Here is a 22500-nt window from a genome sequence, read left to right on the forward strand (position 1 = left end):
ACTTGAAATGAACCATGACCTAGAATACTTCAAATAGTTCTGCCTTTACAGCGGCAATCTGGGAACTGGCATTTGAGGACTTTTAAATGATTTATATACTGTACAGCCATTGATTGTTGAAGAATGAAACTTGAGTCCCATTCACACCAAATGTAGTGCGAATAGGAGTGCATGTTACAGTATGTTCACTGTATGCTCATTTGACTTTTAAAGTATCCGTTAGTATCTTAGGGTGTGTGTGTACCCGTGTGTGCATGACGGTTTGCACAGCGGTACCTTTTGTTGCAGAGATATCTGGAGATCTCAGCTCTACGTACTGCGCATACCAGCAGGATTGTCTCTTATCTGTCTTTAACTAGACCTGCGTCCCTCTCCTTCTCTCCCCTTCTCTCCTTTCTTGCCTCCCACTCTTCTATTGTATCCCTCGTTATTCTTTAAGAAAATATCAGTTTTGCCCAACTACATACCGTGGAGACCTCATACTGTATGCTTGTTCTTTTTTATCACATTATTATTAATACTTTTGTATACTGAATTATAAAAGCAGACTGTCTCAACCTTTTCAAATGGCATCTACTGCCTATTAGAGTAACCAAGCCCTGTTACTGCAAGGGTCCATCTCAAATTAGCAGTTAACACACACACACACACACACACACACACAAACACACACACGCACCACAATGAGAGAGAGAGAGAGGTTAATTAGCAGGCACATCTTAAAGGAAGTACCAGTGACACTTGTCACTGCCTAAACATCTCACCAACTCATTTGTAAATGCACTCATATATACAATAGTACTGACTCATACAGTATACAATAGTACTGACGTCAACATCAGAGGCAAGTGTGTGACTTGGGGTCTTTGGCGTGTCCCATCTTTTCAGTTCATTAGTGACATTTAGTGCTACATGTGAACATGCAAACATGCTACAACATTACTTATGAGTCAAGCCCCTCAGGTCACTATTTTAAAACCTCCACCAAACTTAAAAATGTTCAAGATCTGGTCTTTGAAAGACCCCTATGATGGTCGGTGCTGTTCCGATTTGTCTGTCCTTGCCATGCTGTCTGCAGCCATCGACATAGCTAGGGGATTAGGTTCCAGACCAGGTGACATGACCACAAAAACTCATGAGCCCTAGTTGGTGTTTTTCCTCAGTGACACACGGTCAGGGGAAACTCAGGATCCGATGCAGGAGTGTTGTTGAGAGGGTTGTTTTCTGGCTTGATGCTGCCATCTGATGGTTAGCCGTAGTAATTGCAACCAGTAAAATCATCGATGAAGCAGCAACATGGTAAATGGACTGCACTTATTCCAAAGCGCTTTAAAATGGCCTCTCAGTCACCGATTCACAAACCAATGGCAGCAAGCTACCATGCAAGGCACCGGCCCGGCCCGCTCATTGGGAGCAATTTGGGGTTCAGCGTCTTGCCCAAGGACACCTCGACACGTGGACAGAAGGATCGAATCGCAGAATTTGCAATCATTAGACGCCGGCTCTCCCTCCTGAGCCACAGCCGCCCCTATACATAATATTGGAGCGTCCACCAGATACCATTCTATTTTTACAAACAAGCATAGCCCAATCCCCCAAATTATTCCTGAAAGTATTTGATTTCTGCTCAATCTAGCTTGGTGTTTGCACTTTTGGAGTTATTCCATCGCTTCAATCGTACCAGGCAATGTAATGCAAGCCAGTCTTGCAAACCAGCAGAGTTTTCATCTCCATGGTGATGGTGATGATGCAGATGACCATTGATAAAATGAGAGGAGCAGGTGAATTAGATTTTTTGGGGGGAAGAAGAGTTCAGAGTTCAGATGAGTGTTAAGAATGCTGCCAAAAACTGTATGACAGAGAGAGAAAACAGGCTGATAAGAGGGAGAGATGGCAATGGATTCCATAGGGATTTTAAAAGGCTATAGTCAGTGAATTGCTTTGTTGATGTTGAGTTATGTAGCAGGTTAAAAGCTGGCCACTCACCTATGACACCACTGATACCGTGTTCATAGATACATTCAATCACGCAGGAAAACCTCTTACACCCAATCACAAAAAGGCTGGACTGTAATTTGCCCTCCTGACTATGATATATCACCCTCACTCTGACATACAGTATCTCTCTCTCTCTCTCTCTCTCTCTCTCTCTCTCTCTCTCTCTCTCTCTCTCTCTCTCTCTTTCTCTCAGACACACACACACACACACACATGACATGCTCTATCCACTCATTAGCTTCATTTTTTATAACTTCTATTATTCTTCCGGCCCCTGCACTTTTAGCAGTCTCTTAATTAGAATGAGAGGATTACAATGTCCTTGAGCCCAATGTGCTGTAGTAGGCCTAGTGCTTGGCTAGGGGATAATGGGATGTAATTGTTTTATGGTGTATAACGAGAGGGTCACACAGGACTCGTTAGCCCATGCAAATAAGTCGTTTGTTTTCGAGGTGATTAGCCATGGATTTCCCAGTGTTTGCTTTGAGCGCAGAGCCGTTGACAGAGAGTACAATTGTTTAAAGGAGCAGGGCATACGTTTGTTGGAAATCTGCCATCTCGGGGCCATCGGGGCAAAATCAGTTAGAAGTTCCAAACAACTTCCACCCTACAGTATATAACCCCCCAAGACAGACTTGCAGTTTCCGACATCTGTTTTCTGCATGCACGTATGATTCAAAGTGGCAGCCACCAGAGACAGAAAGGCAAAAAATGGGTGAGTCCACTCCCCTAGAACACCACTGGCAGTACCAACATATGTAAACAAACACAAGTCTAGGTTAGACACTCCAAAACAGTGTTCGTAAATTAAATAAAAGGATGCCGTTCCCTGATCGCTACCAATTAAACATAGTCATTACAACCATTTAGGAAGCTTTTACAAAGTGATTCACTTAGGAACAAGAGGCATTATGTAATGATTCTTTTTTTTGTGTTTAATAATGCAATGAAAAGCTCCATGTTGGACAAAGGCAACATCCTATAGTAGACAAATATGGAATAAGGAATGTGATGTGTTGTCTTCCACTTCCTGGATGAATAGTTACACAGCTTCCTGTGTCACGTGTGCCGTCGCCTCGTATCTCTGGCGCTTAGTGTTGACCTGGACAGAATGACAAAGACAATAAGTTAAAGTAATAGAAGAGTGGCTCGGTTACAGTGACTGCTGTTAAAACCACATCGACGTTTAGATGAGCAGCCTCACCCTATAGGAGGAGCTCCACTCCCCAGTGCCGTGGCTGTTGACCGAGCGCACTCTGTAAAGGTAGTGGGTGTCTGGGAGCAGCCCTGAGGTCTGCAGGTTACAGGCCTCCAGCCCACGCACGATCACACCCTCCCCCACGGCCTCCCCCATGGCCTTCGCCACGGTATCAGCGTCCTGGAAGTGAATGTCAAAGCTGTCTACCTCCTCGCCCATCGGAACCATCCAGAAGATCTACACACAGACAGAAAGACAGAAACACAATTGAACAGGACCCGTAATATGACAATGAATCATACTTATGTAAACCAAAAAGTGTGTTGGCAGTCAGGTTATTTTATGAATAAACTCCAGTGTTGCAGTGCATGGTGGGACTGTAGCCTACCTCCACAGTGGCTCCCACGATATGGTGCTGATAGATGATCGGGGGTCTGGGCAAGAGGAGCTGGTGTTTCTCCTCTCTGGGGCTGCTGTCTCCAGCGGGGAGCATCAGCTGCTCTTCCCGTGTCAGGGGGGGCTCCACCGGTATCAGGCTTTTGGCTGGCGAGCCTGGGCTCGATGCCGACTGCACCACGTCACGCGGTTCAAAAATGCAGTCGAGGCTGGGCACTGGGGAGGCGACGGCTGCTGCTTCTACGCTCTTCCAGCGGAGGTGAGTTCCCAGGCTGATCTGCAGGTCAATGAGGAGGGCGTAAAAGTCCATCTTCACTGCCTTGAAGGGTTCCCCCTCCTGGAGGTATGGGGCAGGACGCCGGACGCCCTCCTTGGTCTTGTGCAGCAACTGGGTCAGAGCCTCGCTGACGAACACCACAGAGTCAGGCTCCAGGAGTGCCTTCTCAGACATCACCTCCAGCCCGGTCAGAGAGGCCATGAGCGGGGCGGAGTCATGGAGGAATTCCATGGCGGCGCCTTGGGTGCTGGACGTCAGGCCGTCCAGGTGGGCCAACAGCGCGGACTCGTTGTTGAGCAGGGTGTGACGCATCGACTGGAAACACTCGCGGACGCGGCGCCTCATCTCTGCCCCGTCCGTACCGACCCTAGTCTTCAGTTGCTCCATGGCAACCATGTCGGTTTCACACTGAGTCTTCACTGAAATCACATGACATGGGGGACATTCAGAAACATTTCTCTGGCACATTTGAATTGATGGAAACGGAGATGTTGATTCATATTGCACTTTCCCTGACAAATACAATGTCATAAATGGATCAATAAACAAGTGTACAGTAATCACGTCCCCCACAATGTCGTCCTTGTGTGAATTGGTGACGATTAATGAGCATACCCCTGCAGCAACATATTGATATACTATAGGCCAAGTGTCAGTATTAAGTTATGCTATAGGCCTACTGCATTAATTAGTCTACACTCCTATAGCTGCATTCACAGCCACTCTCAAATCCGTGGACTGCCTTCAAATGTACACAAAGCTGTAAAAAGCAAGACTGGTAATTAATCAAATAAGCACTACATATCCTATATGCCTACGTTCCTTTAACATTTCCGTCATACGTTTGAATAATTGTCTGAATTTCACACAAGGGGAGCTACATCATTCGTGTGGGACATGTTTACTGTATAGTTGTTAAAACATGGCTTACAGTATGAACTTTCAATAAAGTAGATTGTGCAGCTGTATTTTATTCACCTACACTACTGTAATTGTGAACTATTTAAGAGGTAGCCTATTATGTGGGGAATGCAATTCTCCTTGCTGTAATTATGTTATGTTAAAGCTTTCATATTTTATAAAAATCATTAGGTTATGTAGAAGCAAATAGCAGTCCTTCATCAGTGATCTTAACAGATTCTGGCAACTTTTAATGACGGCACATTAACTCAACAAAACCAACCTGCAGAGAAACATTCTGTGCTCTTTTTTTAAGCTCTATTTTTATTTTTAGCTTTAAAATGACATGGCATATTGGACATTTGTGTCAGCAGTATTAGCTGAACACACCACTGTGCTGTAGTGCTGTTTCACCTGCGCTCACGTTGGTGAAGTAGGTCAAGTGTCATCATGTGTGCTGTTTTCACTATGGCCTTGAAAATCATGTTGGCACTAAGAACTTTCTATCCTGTTATAATATAGCCCAAGACTTCCTTTCATACAAAACAACAATGACCCAGCAACCACAGACCTTGTTGTACAAATCCAGTAATTAATAGTTAGTAAAGAAACAACACACTAAGCTGTGACCTCCTTACCCTTCACAGCCAGCTCCAGGGCCGTCCGGAGGCTGGCCTCCCTCCTGGTGCGAGCCTCGTGGCTCATGGCTGTCAGCAGGTCATGGCCGAGGTGTCCCTGTTCCATGCACCCCCTGAGTCCCTCGTCGTCCAGGCAACAGCGTCCCTCGTCGTACAAGCAACAGTGGGAGAGGGCTCGCTCCAGGTGGACAGGGCCCGGCTCCCTCCTGCCCTCATCCATGGGCTCTGTTAGAACGTGGGCCTGCTTCTCTGCTTTAGGCTGGGCGTCCTTATGCCTAAGTGAAACAGGAGAATGGGAGGGCAGGATAAACATCAAATTAGGCAACAAATTTTTTTGTAAAAATGCCTTTTACTGTGTAGCACCCTTGAAGTAAGCTAGATGAAGTGAATGCTACTGCAATTCCCATATTTTACCAGTAGGCCTATATGAATGGTCTTTATTGTCATTAATATAGTACAGGTACCATACAACGAAATTTGGGAGGGGGGGCTCCCCTGGTGCTAGGATTCTTTTTTTTACTAAAAACAAGAAGGGAAAAGAGCTGGTTTACATAAATAAAGGCTATATACACTATCCACTATACTATACTACTATACTATACAAATAAAACACTGTGCTGTACTCTATGCTATAAATATCCTAACATTTCCTATCTCTGAACCTTCTGTACACAAGGGTTGTCATATTGCACATAGGAGCATATAGCTATACATATATATATATATTATTTTTTTAAAGCTCCAAACCTGTTTGAGTGTTCAAATTCCATCTCTTTTCCAGCGTGTTTGGAGCGCTCGGAGCGTCCACAACACCACCAGGCGCTGGGCTCAGACATGAAGGTATACGTTAACTGATAAAAGGCTATTACGTCTGAAATGCCCTACAACAGGAAAAAAGTTATTATTTTATTTAACTTATCACAACGTTTTCTCGAAACATTGACATGTAGTTAGCTGACGGTTCTCCTAATTGTACAACCACTGCTGCTCATTAGGACTATAATTATACTTGTGAAGTTGATTCATTTATATTTTCTAGGTCATTTTCCATATCACCCGGAGGCGTAATTGTTTCCCACCTTATCAACACGGTGTCCGTTTGATGTGTGAACGTATAAACGAATCCCGCTAGAATATCTCACCTGCTTTACTGTGACGTATTATCAATACCGTTTATGACGTGTTCTGAAATGTCATTCACGTCGGCCGAATGAAGAAATTACTGGGTGAAATAAAAAAAATAAAAAAAATAATAATAATAATAATAATAATAATATAAGAATATATTAGACTCATTATATATTATATTATATATATTATACTAATTATATATTATAATATAATAATAATACATTAGACTCATATAGCACTTTTCTAGACACTCAAAGACGCTTAAAATGCCATCCATAAGTATTGGAATGAGGAAGCATGTTGTCCTCTTTTAGCTCTATATTCTCTATGTTTCCTACTTTTAGATAAGTTTCACCGTTTGGAAATTAAAACATAGGCACACTATTTTAGGGCACCGCAAGTGTTTTAGTAAGACAATTGGCTTGACAGGTGTTTTTGTGGTGCGTTAGTCAGGTGTTTTCCGTCACAACAGAGCCGTCAATGTGCGCATTGATTCACACACACACACACACACACACACACACACACACACACACACACACAATCACACACACACACACACACACACACACACACACACACACACAATCACACACACACACACACACACACACACACACACACACACACACACACACACACACGCACACACACACACACACACACACACACACACACACACACACACACACACACACACACACACACACACACACACACACACACACACACACACACACACAATAACTGAGACACACAGCCAGATTCTAAAACAACTTTTTATTGGCCAATGTACAGAAAGTGCTGTAGTGACCAGAAACAAAAAAACAGACCAAAGAAAAAAAAATAAAAAAATAAAAAAGAAGTACAAATAATAGAAGGTTTTACACATTTTACAAGGTTCATATTTATTTTCCTCCTCTTCTTCTTCTTAAACAAACGTTGGGTTCGGAGAACATCAGGGGTTCAATGCAAAGTCCACCAAAGGTTTTCTTTTAGGGGTGGGGGCAGGGGGGGGCAGGTGTAAGGGGAGTGACGTCACAAGCACAGGTGTCACAGCAGAGATGAGGTAACCTTAAACAACTTTTGAGAACTTCACATGAACATGTAGCTATACACAGAGTCTTAGAGACATGGCTCTTCCCCCCAGCTAGAACCAAAGGAGTTAGGAGTGTGTGACAGTGAGAGACAGATAACTCGTGAGCTTAGAATTATAAGGTTCTATCTCCGTTTAGGGCAGTTCAGAGATATTGAGCGTCAAAGTTTTTACATTCCATTATGTTTTGTGAGATGGAACCTTTGTATTTTATTAATTACTAACTCAAAAATGTAAACATTTTAAAAATAACACCACACAGCCATTAATAAACACCTAATGGATCAGATTATGTGAAAAAAACTAAATTTGGACAAAAATGGAGATAGAACCTTATAATTCTAATGTCACAAACAGGGGAAGGCTCTCAGTCAGTCATTGGGTACCAGGATTACCTACAGATACAAGATACTATTGTTAAAGATGGGGGTGGAGGGGGGGGGGTTGCTGGTTATGACTACATAAAAGTAAAGACGACTATAAATGCCCTTTACATACAGTTCAACTGGAACATTGATGACCGATCAAGTTGTGCAAACTGTCCCTCAAATTAGTTTCCATGTGTAAAATAATGCTACTCTAATCATTTCAATTCTCACAGGTTGAAGGAACAGGCATCCTATGTCTGTTGTTAAATCTGAGCCTTAAATCTGAATCATTTAAATGTTATGAAGCAAACACACAGAAGGGGTTGTGTTTGGGATGAACATGTACAGATTCATTAGGGCTGGTTTTGGTGTGCATATTTCGGTGTGCATACAGATGGGGGAAAGGCGGAGTTTGCTGGGTTCAGGATGGGACTCACCTACTCTAGGCAGTATTTAAAGGTCAGAGGAGCATATACAAATGTACAAATCAAATCAAATCAAATTTTATTTGTATAGCGCATTTCTTACAAGATGCAACTCAATGCGCTTCACACAATGAACATTTTCAGTCAATCAGTCAATCAATCAATCAATACTGACAGAGCCGCGAGCAGGCAAAAGTAAAAACCTGTACACTATGTAGCCAGGAAAATTCCCTTGCAGCCCTCTACACATAGAGCGACTACTACCAGTTTGCCTACCAGCACCCAGCGGTGGACCCCCACACCCCCCCTCGGGGAGCCCCCGCCGCCCCACACACCCAGCCCGCCCCACCACCAGCACACCCGGCCCAGCCAAGCAAGCACAGACCAAAGAGGCCCCGCACAAGGACGGCCAAGCAGGTGCCCCGGCTGCGGAACAGACCAGGCACACGGGGCAGCCGGGGGGCCCCAAGGGGAAGCCAAGGACCACCGCCACAAAGCAAGCAAGCAAGGGCAAAAAACCTGTACACCATGTATCCAGGAAAAGTTCCTTGCATATTATCGGCGTACACACTGTCCATAAATGTAGTGTTATATCTGCATCGTTCTGCATCCAGCATGGTCACAGATCCTGCCAAAAGAGAATCTTAAGCACAGTTATGATGCAACAACACAATAAAGACAATAAAGATGACAGCAATACAACCTGATGGTGGTCCTGGTACACCCTTGTACCGGTTCCAGTACTGCTCTAGGTGCTACTGGGAGCTGACAGTGCCTCATCATCACCCGGGTCCATTTTCCTGTCAACACAAATCTCAAAACACGAGTATGGTGTAATGGCCTAGTGATCCTAGTTCTATAATGTCCAATGTCTCCCTTAGTAGCAAAAGACGACATTGAATAAGTAGGTTTTGAGGTCACGCTTAAAAATGTCCTGAGTTTTAGACAACCTCAGGCCCTCAGGTAGGGTGTTCCACAATCTAGGAGCATATATGCTTAAAGCTGATCCTCCAAATCTCTTTGTCCTAGCCTCTGGCACTATTAAAAGTTCCGTGCCACTAGACCTTAGGGGTCTAGATGGTGTGTATCTTATGAGCATGTCCACCATGTAATTGGGCGCATCGCAGTGGAGTGATTTATAGACTAGTAAAAGGATCTTAAAGTCTATTCTATAACTGACAGGGAGCCAGTGTAGTGATCTCAAGACAGGTGTGATGTGCGCTCTTCGTTTGGTCCTAGTAAGGACACGAGCAGCAGCATTCTGAACCATTTGTAGTCTATTTATCATTTTTTTGGGGAGACCTGTCAGGAGAGCATTACAGTAATCTAGCCTACTAGTAACAAACGCATGCATTAATTTTTCGGTGTCTGCCTGGGAGAGAAATTATTGTACCTTAGTGATGTTTCTTAGATGGTAGAAGGCTGTTTTAATAGTATTATTAATATGAGTTTCAAAATGTAGATCTTGGTCAATTATGACACCAAGATTCCTAGCCTGACACTTAGTGTTAAGAGCTAGTGTTTTCAAGTGTGCAGATAATTTCTCTCTCCCAGTTTTCTTGCCAATGATCAATACCTCTGTTTTTTCTTGATTGAGTTGGAGAAAGTTTTGTGTCATCCAAATATTAATATCAGCAATACAATCTATCAGGTGGTCGATCATCTTGTAGTCGTTGGGAGTTACTGAGATATAAAGCTGAGTGTCGTCAGCATAGCTGTGGTAGTTAACGCTATGCCTCTTGATAACAGAACTGAGGGGTAGCATGTATAGGCTAAAAAGCAACTGTCCCAAAATGGACCCCTGGGGAACCCCACAGGTTGTGCTATAGCACGAACACACACACACACACACACACACACACACACACACACAGAGATCTGTGCCCTCTTGCAATATCATCAAACACATTGCACTTGCTGTATCCGGCAGACAATGTATGTGTGCGTGTTCTATTAGTGTGTGAATGCATTTACAGAGGGCCCTCTTTTCATGAATAATTCAATTCAATCTGTTCTTTACGTCTGTGAAGGAAAGACATCTTCAGACCAAATCCTTGGCCCTGAAACTCACAGAGGCTACAAGAGACCCTCAGATGCACTCTCAGAGAATCTGACATGCAGTGATGTGTGTGTGCGTGTGTGTGTGTGTGTGTGTGTGTGTGTGTGTGTGTGTGTGTGTGTGTGTGTGTGATGCACTCACTTTTCACACACTACTTGTGGGTCGAAACAGTGAGGTTGTCCCTGGGAAAATATTGTGAAAGATGGGGGTGGAGGGGGGGGGGTTCTGTTTATGACCACAGAAAAGGAAAGATAGAAATGCCCTTTACCTAGGAGGAGTTTTTAAACATTGAAGACTGTTCAAGTTGTGCAACTGCCCCCAGAATTAGTTTCCATGTGTCAAAGATGCTAGTGTAATCATTGAGTTAATTTAGTATGCTGTCTCCCATCACAAGATGATGAATGTCCTGTTCTCTTTACCCCTCTCTCACTCTCTGTTTCTCTGGCTGCGTACTGTAACCATATTCCTCTTAAGCTAATGGTCTATCTCCTTCCCTAACTCTCTCACTCACACACACACACACACACACACACACACACACACACACACACACACACACACACACACTCTCTAACAGCAGTAGCCATAGAGCTCTCCAGGACACTAAGCTGACCCATTTGAGTTGGATGAATAATTAAGGTAGAGCATTCATTGGGATCTGATGTACTAGATTAGGATCTGGAGGCCCATTTTCACCATGCTCTCTTTAACATAGATTTTAGCTGTGATAGTGGTTCACATTGATTCTAAGGACCCAGTGTATCTGCTGGGCTACCCACTAAAATCCTCTCCAGCAATTGCCGAGCTACGAACCTATTAGAAAGCTGACTCATTTAGTGGGCCAACCCACTCAATCTCAAGCCCTTTTAAAATGGGTCACTGATTGATTAAAATAGCAAGCCTTCACAAAATATGTGAGGAATGGTTGATTTTGCTTTGGATATCTTCATTCTCTGAGCAACAATACAAACATACAAAATTACATCTTAACTAGACCTAACACTATAGCCTAGACCTAGCCTAACACTATAGCCTCTAGTTTAAAAACAAGTGTACATTAAACATGTTGTCCCACTCAAATGATGTAGCCCCCCTCTATAAAAGGAGTTGGATGGTGAATTATTTGCTATTAGGATACTATCATACTAACTCTTTTGATATAACACCTGCCAGAAGATATTTGGTTACAAATGCAACTGGCTATACCTAGGTTACCCAACTCTGGTTTCCATATTGATACAGTTTCTGTATTAAATGATGCTGCATAACAGCCTTCACTCACAAAATATTCCCAAGTGCATTAGCTATTAGAGAATTTCTATGGCCGAATTTTCCCCATCGTATTGTCCGAATTGGGATAATCTGTGTAATTTTATAAAGTCTGCATCTGTATGAGATACACATCGCTTACACATTTTCATTTATAAATCACTTACACATTTCATATTATGCCTCAATTATGATTTTGAAAGGCTACTGGTAAGTGAGACAATTCAAACTGGCTGGACCAGTGTGGTTGATTGATTTTACACGACAGTAAAGCACAAACCGTGCTGTTGTCCAATGCCATTCATTCTATTCTAATGCCATTCTCTAGGTCTAGGGAGTCCACCCACTGGTCGTAGAACGTGCGAAAACGGGGTTTTGCCAGGGTTGCGCTACTTAATCACCATTAAAAATACATTTTTGGAAGATATTGTCTTACATGTGTCAACATACATGTCCATATGTATTATAGTTTTAGCTCTGTGTACTTGTTTTCGATGTACTTATTGTTTTAAGAATGTAATTTCAATGTTACCGTTGCTACTCACTAGCACTTTCCACGGCTCTGACCAATAGTAATCATTTTAATGGACGTGTCACCGGTATCTAAGGCATCTTGACTTCCTATTGGTCTACCCGCAAGTCTCCACTCATTGGAGGATTTTTTCCTGTGGTAAATGTAAGGAGACACTTGACAGAGCTTCATCATTATTGACATCTGATCGTCTTCGCGGTAGGTTTTCTGTTCAATTCAACTTGTTTTCTATCTAAAAATATAATAGCTACATGTTTGTCTTGTATCCAGCGGCTTTTGATTAGAAATATAGTCTGATTCTCTAACAATCTTACCGAATTATTATATATATGTTTTGTTGTTGTCATCCTTATAGCTACATTTCTCAAAAACTACGAACTGGCTAGCTAGAGTTGACTAGTAACTTCAGTCATGTGGATGTTGAGCTCTGTTTCAATGTTGGGTGAATTGATTTGGAACGGTGAAGAGGTTATTACATTACCGGCGCTCTCAGAGCGAATTTACGAACGCAGCTGTGATATTCTGACGTGTAGCAAGAATACATACTGTATATGAATGATGAGCCACACACTGGATATCAACTTGACTCTTTAGTTATTAGACGTGCTCGCATTACAGCATATGCATTGACTACCTCTAGACTCCGCGGGACGGAGTCTTGACTGTGTATCGTGTCTACCACCAGGTGGCAGTAGGTGGTCTAAACATTACAGCAGACATTGACTCTTCCCGTTCTGCTTTCGGCGCCAAAGAAGTTTACCTCAGAAGCCTCGAGACAGCGGAGACACACGACAGAGACGCAAGGAGAGAAGGTTAATATACATTATTATGTCTTAAACAGGCTAATATGCTACATTAGTATGTCTTAAACAGGCTAATATGCTACATTAGTATGTATTAAACAGGCTAATATGCTACATTATTATGTCTTAAACAGGCTAATATGCTACATTATTATGTCTTAAACAGGCTAATATGCTACATTATTATGTATTAAACAGGCTAATATGCTACATTATTATGTATTAAACAGGGTAATATGCTACATTAGTATGTCTTAAACAGGCTAATATGCTACATTAGTATGTCTTAAACAGGCTAATATGCTACATTATTATGTATTAAACAGGCTAATATGCTACATTATTATGTATTAAACAGGCTAATATGCTACATTAGTATGTCTTAAACAGGCTAATATGCTACATTAGTATGTCTTAAACAGGCTAATATGCTACATTATTATGTCTTAAACAGGCTAATATGCTACATTATTATGTATTAAACAGGGTAATATGCTACATTAGTATGTCTTAAACAGGCTAATATGCTACATTAGTATGTATTAAACAGGCTAATATGCTACATTAGTATGTCTTAAACAGGCTAATATGCTACATTATTATGTCTTAAACAGGCTAATATGCTACATTAGTACGTCTTAAACAGGCTAATATGCTACATTAGTATGTATTAAACAGGCTAATATGCTACATTAGTATGTATTAAACAGGCTAATATGCTACATTAGTATGTATTAAACAGGCTAATATGCTACATTAGTATGTCTTAAACAGGCTAATATGCTACATTATTATGTCTTAAACAGGCTAATATGCTACATTAGTACGTCTTAAACAGGCTAATATGCTACATTAGTATGTCTTAAACAGGCTAATATGCTACATTAGTATGTCTTAAACAGGCTAATATGCTACATTATTATGTCTTAAACAGGCTAATATGCTACATTAGTACGTCTTAAACAGGCTATTATGCTACATTAGTATGTCTTAAACAGGCTAATATGCTACATTAGTATGTCTTAAACAGGCTAATATGCTACATTATTATGTCTTAAACAGGCTAATATGCTACATTAGTATGTCTTAAACAGGCTAATATGCTACATTAGTATGTCTTAAACAGGCTAATATGCTACATTAGTACGTCTTAAACAGGCTAATATGCTACATTAGTATGTATTAAACAGGCTAATATGCTACATTAGTATGTCTTAAACAGGCTAATATGCTACATTAGTATGTCTTAAACAGGGTAATATGCTACATTATTATGTCTTAAACAGGCTAATATGCTACATTATTATGTCTTAAACAGGCTAATATGCTACATTAGTATGTCTTAAACAGGCTAATATGCTACATTAGTATGTATTAAACAGGCTAATATGCTACATTATTATGTATTAAACAGGCTAATATGCTACATTAGTATGTATTAAACAGGCTAATATGCTATAGTTATTATACATTATTATGTATTAAACAGGCTAATATGCTTGTCGACGGTTGACAGCACACAGCTAACTACTAGCTAATGTATCTACTACATACCAACGGTAAACTGCTGGTAAAAACACAAATAACGCCTAATATAAATGACAACTAGTAGTTTAGCCAGGTCCTAGCATGAATTATTTGTTCTCATGACGACTGATGTATAGATGATTCACTTACTTAGACAAATGTAGGCTACTTTTTGTAAGTTGTGGATAAAGGCGTCTGCTACATGTCTAACATGTGATGTCATGTACTTTTCTAACACAGAACAGTGGAAGAGCAACAGAGCGACGGAGCCTATAGGTAACATGAGTTCAGAGGTGAGTGGTCGCTAGCTACAAGGCAGGTCAGCCAGCTACAGGGTTAGAGGGCTACAGGTAGGCAGGCCAGCCAGCCAGGTTATGTCAGGTAGAATGTTAGTTTACACCTATGCTGGAGGCTGACACACCTTCTCCCCGCTAGCAGGACGTGTTTCAAGACGTGCGGAGACATTTCTCCATGGTGGAGTGGGCCCGCCTGGCAGAAGGGGAGAAGATCCGCTACAAGAGCATGAAGCGGAACCACCTGGCCCTGCAGGCTCTAGGTGACTGCTGCTGGGGAGACAGGGCTGTGTGGATGGCATGGATATATATATATATATTATACAGGGCTGTGTGGATGGCATGAAGATATATATATCATTAATTTATTTATAATTATTTATTTTATACAAATGTTTTTATTATCAAGTACATTAATAGTGTAATCTAGTTCTCAGTCTCCTCATAGCCACAGTGCAAGCCAAACTGGTGCACTCTGTCATATAATATTTTGTGTGTGTGTGTGTGTGTGTCGCAGGGGTGCCCTCCACCGTACCTGCATTTATGCAGCGGCGCAGGGGCCATATGCCCCCCCCTCCTGCACCCAGAGACTCTGAGGAGGAGGAGGAGTGGACGCCGGCCCTGGAGAGACGCCCCCCAGGTAGAGCTGGAGGAGAGGAGGAGGAGGAGGAGAGGAGGAGGAGGAGAGGAGGGTGTCAGAAGCAGTCTGTCCAACTCCCACACTGGTCATCCTGCTTGTGGGAGGAGGAGAGGAGGAGAGAGTTGGTGTTCCAATGAAGCACATTGTGTTGCATTTGTGTATAACATGTGCTGATTGATTGATTGATTGATTGATTGTAGGGATGTGTAACATTTATAACGTCTCTGTGATTGGTTCCCCCAGCACCCCGGAGCTTCCACCCTCCAGCCCGGAGACCAGCAGGGAGACCAGCTGCGTCTCAGGGAGCCCCTCAGCGAGACTCACCTGCTGCACCGACAGTACAGGTGAGCAGAGTGATTCATACAGCTCATCATGGTGGGGGGGGGGTGAGATACAGGTGACTGTGAGATCTGGCTCATCATGTCTTCTGCCCCCACAGCCCCCCCCCTCTGGTCCTCAGGCCCCCCCCAGCGTGGAGGAGGTGGGGTCTAGTGTGGTGAGGGAACCCCCGCAGCCATGCCTGGAGGAGGAAGCGACTGCAGAGGAGCTGGCCTTCCTCTGGGACGGCCTCCCTGCTCAGAGGCAGGCTGGAGAGACCCCCAGCACCAGTGGAGGGAGGACACGGGGGTCCCAGCAGACTGGAGAGGCGAGGGAACACCCCCAGCCATGCCTGGAGGAGGAAGCGACTGCAGAAGAGCTGGCCTTCCTCTGGGACGGCCTCCCTGCTCAGAGGCAGGCTGGAGAGACCCCCAGCACCAGTGGAGGGAGGACACGGGGGTCCCAGCAGACTGGAGAGGCGAGGGAACACCCCCAGCCATGCCTGGAGGAGGAAGCGACTGCAGAGGAGCTGGCCTTCCTCTGGCAGGGTTTCCGCGGATCCTTAAAAAGTCTTAAAAAGTCTTAAATTCATGTATATAAAATTAATGCCTTAAAATGTCTTAAATTCATTACAAATGTCTTAAACTGGTCTTAAATACTTTACCCAAACGTCTTAAAATTGTCGGGGCAGGACTATTTAATTTTACTTTTTCTCGCGGCATTTTTCTATTGAGCAAACGTTTAATTTCATTGAGTAGCGCGCAGACTCCTCCCCCTTGCGTTCCTTTGGTTATAGTCAGCTGCAGTGCTTGCTACCTAGCATTAGCCAGTCTGCGAGATGGGGAAGTGCAAGTTCAACGAGAGGTGGCTTGACGACAGAAGATTTTGCGATTGGCTTAAGTCCACCGGCTACCCAGAAGAAGCAAGATGCACTGTGTGTAGGAAAACATTCAAACTCGGCACCATGGGCATTAAGGCGGTTGAGAGCCACCTAAAAAGCGAGAGGCATAAAACGGCTGCTAAAGGCCAACAGCAGACGCCAGGAATCTCCCAGTTCTGCGTGTCTGCCCCGGGCTCAGCGCCCCAGACAACGGCTGCCGCTGCTAGCAGCACTGCTAGCGATCTCAGAGCAACGTTTGGTGGAACACCTACACTGAAATCGGAGATTGTGTGGGTTCTCAATACAGTGGTAAAGCACCAGTCCTACTCCTCCAACGAGGGGATTGGAGATATCTTTCGGATTATGTTTCCCGACTCCCAAATCGCCACTACATTTGCTTGTGGAAAGGACAAGGCGTCATACATAATACGTTTCGGAATAGCTCCTTACGTCAGAAACGAGCTGATCGCGAATGTGAACGAGTCAGTTTTTGTTCTAATGTTTGACGAGAGTTTGAATCATGCCACAAAAAACAAGCAACTCGACGTGCACGTGCGGTATTGGGTCGGCGATCAAGTGGAGTCGCGTTACCTGGGCTCGCAGTTCATGGGACACGCTAAAGCTCAAGATTTACTGCAACACTTCAAGGTAAGTGCATTTTGTCAATGACAAAGTATTAGCTTTACATTAATTTTGGCAGATACTGGCAATGTCATGTAGATTCAGTATAATAGTAGGCGTACCATAGGGAATGATGCGGTGTAGTCTAGTCATTTCCACGTTATAGAGAGCCACAGAGAGGGAGAGGGGACGCGGGAGCGGGCGGGGGGATGGTGGGGAGAGAGAGTATCTAAGGGCGTAGGGAGAGGGAGTAGATGGATGAGTTATAGTTTGTTAACTGAGGATGTGTGCAGACAGAATGTTAAAGTACATTGAACCATTGGCAATCATGCTATTATTATTGTTATTATAGTCATCATTATCATCATCATTTATTATTATTGTTATTATTCTCATCATATTCATGTAATTCTCAGGAGTGTGTGGAGAGACTGAACCTGAGGAACATGGTGTCCATCTCCATGGATGGACCCAATGTTAACTGGAAGTTTCTGGAGCTTCTACAGCAAGAGCATGCTGAGCAGTATGGTGGTGCCCAGCTGGTTGTTGTGGGTAGCTGTGGGCTCCATACCCTACACAACGCATTCAAGTGTGGATTCTCCATGTGGCAACTGGAGAAGGTAAGATGATTATAACTATGAGAAGTAATCTTTCATTTGTCCCACAAGGCAAATTGGAATATTACAGCAAGTGGACACTTGACAGGATTTAAAGAGAGCATGAATTTACAGATGTTTCATACTATTAACTCCTAAGTTATTTTTCTAAGGGTTTATGCAATCAAAAGTGTCTGCACACATTATGTGTACAGTTCAGTCATTCTGTCAGTTTAGTTCTGGTATGTGTCTGTGTGTGTGTGGTCTACTGGGGAGCGCTGCTGGTTGAGCAGTCTGATAGGGCAGTGAGGAAGGACCTGCAGTATTGCTCCCTTACACACTTTGTGTCATTCCCCATGAGAGATGATGGCTAATTCAGCATTCTCCTCTCTCCCACCAAGGTGTTGAGAGCAATGCACTTTGTTTTCCACAATACACCAGCGAGGAGGGATGACTTCATTGCCCTCACCAAATCCTCAGTCTTCCCATTACCATTCTGTGGCCATCGGTGGATTGAGAACCTGCCAGTTGTGGAGAGGGCTATAGAGGTAATTAAAATCTTGATTTATATAGCACCTTTCTAAACAAAGTTACAAGGTGCTGCACAATGTATGATAAAATAGACATGCATGATAAAATAATACATACACATGGTGGAATTAAAGGTATGGCCATCACTGGTGAAGTATGTGGATGCAGTGAAGACAAAAAAGTTGCCAAACCCTGGGACAGCGTCATTTGACACCATCGAAGCAGCCCAGGGAGATCCGCTCATCTTGCCCAAGCTACAGTTCTTCATGGCCATCTCAAGGACCTTCACTCCCTTTCTCACAAAGTACCAGACTGACACACCAGTCATGCCATTCCTTGGCAAAGATTTGGCTGACTTGTCCAAGGTAATCAAATTAATAATGAACAATCAACAACAAAAGCAAAACAAGTTGAGTGTGTGTGGGCATGCTGAATGTGTGTGTGAGCAGGGAGAAATGGCAGATGCTACTGGGTGGCTTGATTAATTAAACTCGTCCTTAGTCAATACATAAAATTACTGAAAGATTATGTTTTGGCTAAGTAAAGGTTACTTATCATACTGTTATTGATATATTGCATATGTGATATGATATTATTTTAAATAACTATATAGAAATGCATTTCATGGTTAATGTGGTTATCAAAGGTACTTGCTTTACAATCATCATGCATTTTCTTGTTACCCTTTCAGAGTGTGCTGAGGCGTTTCGTCAAGAGGGAGCATCTCAATGACATCACTCCACTGCAGCTGGTCAGGCTGGATGTCGCTGATCAGAAGAGCTGGGTCAACCCGAAGGAAGCCGACATAGGCCTGGGTGCTGAGGCAGCCCTCAAGGTAATTTAGATGTATTACTTAACTTTATATCAAATGATGGTCCATATACAGGCAGGAGAGAATACTGTGTTAGGCCATTCAGTTGTATTTAACACATTACCCATCTGTCAGGACCTCCAGAGAAAGGGGACCGTAGGGGAGCTCACTGCCCTAGAGTTTAGGAAGGACTGCATGACGGGTATGTCAAATATCCTAAAGAAAGTCCAGGACAGGAGCCCCCTGAAGTACCCCATCGTGAGACAGATGGCATGTCTGGACCCCACAGTCATGTACGCCAACCCAGACGGATGCCAGGGAAGAATGAAAAGTCTAGTGCAGAAGTTACTGCAAGACAAGCAGTTGTCTGGAGGTGTCTCTGCTGGTATGAATAGTTAATAGAAAAGCTGGAAATGTTGTCCCTGATTATTAGCCAATGGACAATTGGACATAAGCCTGTCTGCTAATCAGGATTAATCATGTAAATAATATTTCACATATTTCCTTTCATCTGTTTTGTTATAGGTGATGTGATTATCCAACAGTTTGGGAACTTCCTGTCTGTTGAGGCTAAAAACGAGCACTTCCTGTCCTTCCGGCCCATGGAAACCAGGCTTGACGTGTTCCTGCATGGCTACCTCAGCCAACCCTACCCTGAGCTCTGGGGTTTCTGTCAGAAGCTTCTTCTCCTATCCCATGGGCAGGCGACAGTCGAGAGAGGCTTCTCCATTAACAAGGAGGTGGAGACCGTTAACATTCAGGAGGACACTGTCATTGCCCAGAGACTGGTCTGTGACTATGTTGCAGTTTGTGGGGGGGTTGCCAATGTCCCTCTCACCAAGGAGCTGCTAACTTCGGTGGGATCAGCAAGGTCAAAGTACAGAGAACACCTAGACCTGGAGAAGAGGAAGAGGCAAAGCGCTGCACAAGGGCAGAAAAGAAAAGCAGCAGAAGAGCACATCATCGAGCTGAAAAGGAAGAAGCAAACTCTTCTAGTGGTATCTGATTCTCTGGAGAAGGATGCAGACAAGTTTGCTGAGCAAGCTGAGGGGAAGTCCGGCACCTTGATGGCTCAGCTCATCACAAAGTCTAACGTCCTCAGGAAGAGATACAAAGAAAAAATGTGTGATTTGAAAAAAATAGAGGCAGAACTGGAGAGTAAGGCCACAGAATTGAGGCTCATGCCGTGAGTGTGTTAAGTAGATGGGGTTTTTTTGTTAGATGTTTCCGACCAACTAATTGCACTTTTAATTTAATTAAGTTATTGAACCAGAGCTTTTATGTTCAATAAACAAAACAAGTAAACTTGAATGAGTCTCATTGATTGACATGCTATGCTTGTATTGTAGTACAGTGGAATCCCCTAACCATCGCATATATATATTTTTTCGGTCTTAAATTCCATTTAAAGTGGCATTAAAAAGGTCTTAAAAAGTCTTAAATTGAACTTGCTGAAACCTGCAGAAACCCTGTATGTCTTAAACAGGCTAATATGCTACATTAGTATGTCTTAAACAGGCTAATATGCTACATTATTATGTCTTAAACAGGCTAATATGCTACATTAGTATGTCTTAAACAGGCTAATATGCTACATTAGTATGTATTAAACAGGGTAATATGCTACATTAGTATGTCTTAAACAGGCTAATATGCTACATTAGTATGTCTTAAACAGGCTAATATGCTACATTAGTATGTCTTAAACAGGCTAATATGCTACATTAGTATGTCTTAAACAGGCTAATATGCTACATTATTATGTATTAAACAGGCTAATATGCTATAGTTCTTATACATTAGTATGTATTAAACAGGGTAATATGCTACATTAGTATGTCTTAAACAGGCTAATATGCTACATTAGTATGTCTTAAACAGGCTAATATGCTACATTAGTATGTCTTAAACAGGCTAATATGCTACATTATTATGTCTTAAACAGGCTAATATGCTACATTATTATGTATTAAACAGGCTAATATGCTTGTCGACGGTTGACAGCACACAGCTAACTACTAGCTAATGTATCTACTACATACCAACGGTAAACTGCTGGTAAAAACACAAATAACGCCTAATATAAATGACAACTAGTAGTTTAGCCAGGTCCTAGCATGAATTATTTGTTCTCATGACGACTGATGTATAGATGATTCACTTACTTAGACAAATGTAGGCTACTTGTTGTAAGTTGTGGATAAAGGCGTCTGCTACATGTCTAAAATGTGATGTCATGTACTTTTCTAACACAGAACAGTGGAAGAGCAACAGAGCGACGGAGCCTATAGGTAACATGAGTTCAGAGGTGAGTGGTCGCTAGCTACAAGGCAGGTCAGCCAGCTACAGGGTTAGAGGGCTACAGGTAGGCAGGCCAGCCAGCCAGGTTATGTCAGGTAGAATGTTAGTTTACGCTGCACTAGTAGTAGTTATGCATGAGAAGTGTTGAGGACACACACCTATGCTGGAGGCTGACACACCTTCTCCCCGCTAGCAGGACGTGTTTCAAGACGTGCGGAGACATTTCTCCGTGGCGGAGTGGGCCCGCCTGGCAGAAGGGGAGAAGATCCGCTACAAGAGCATGAAGCGGAACCACCTGGCCCTGCAGGCTCTAGGTGACTGCTGCTGGGGAGACAGGGCTGTGTGGATAGCATGGATATATATATATATTATACAGGGCTGTGTGGATGGCATGAAGATATATGTATCATTAATTTATTTATAATTATTTATTTTATACAAATGTTTTTATTATCAAGTACATTAATAGTGTAATATAGTTCTCAGTCTCCTCATAGCCACAGTGAAAGCCAAACTGGTTCACTCTGTCATATAATATTTTGTGTGTGTGTGTGTGTCGCAGGGGTCCCCTCCACCGTACCTGCATTTATGCAGCGGCGCAGGGGCCATATGCCCCCCCCTCCTGCACCCAGAGACTCTGAGGAGGAGGAGGAGTGGACGCCGGCCCTGGAGAGACGCCTCCCAGGTAGAGCTGGAGGAGAGGAGGAGGAGGAGGAGAGGAGGAGGAGGAGGAGAGGAGGGTGTCAGAAGCAGTCTGTCCAACTCCCACACTGGTCATCCTGCTGGTGGGAGGAGGAGAGGAGGAGAGAGTTGGCGTTCCAATGAAGCACATTGTGTTGCATTTCTGTATAACATGTGCTGATTGATTGATTGATTGATTGATTGATTCTAG

The 22500-nt window shown here is 43.1% G+C and overlaps 1 protein-coding gene and 1 pseudogene across 2 annotated transcripts in view; one reads left to right on the top strand and one right to left on the bottom strand.

Annotated features, from left to right (window-relative positions):
- Nucleotides 1-22500, bottom strand: part of LOC308172845 (calsyntenin-2-like) — a 205208-nt pseudogene that overhangs the window by 39337 nt on the left and 143371 nt on the right. The gene's annotated exons all lie outside the window — the stretch shown is intronic.
- On the top strand, nucleotides 17790-20716 carry LOC308172693 (uncharacterized protein). The gene is made up of 6 exons (XM_080547627.1): nucleotides 17790-17989; nucleotides 18367-18513; nucleotides 18631-18861; nucleotides 19188-19331; nucleotides 19443-19692; nucleotides 19833-20716. The coding sequence occupies exons 1-6, from the start codon at nucleotides 17816-17818 to the stop codon at nucleotides 20495-20497; spliced, it is 1611 nt and encodes a 536-aa protein (XP_080403753.1). The 5' UTR covers nucleotides 17790-17815; the 3' UTR covers nucleotides 20498-20716.

This window comes from Nansenia antarctica (genome assembly GCF_963989245.1).
Source record: "Nansenia antarctica genome assembly, chromosome: 17".
NCBI classification, from domain to species: Eukaryota; Metazoa; Chordata; class Actinopteri; order Argentiniformes; family Microstomatidae; genus Nansenia; species Nansenia antarctica.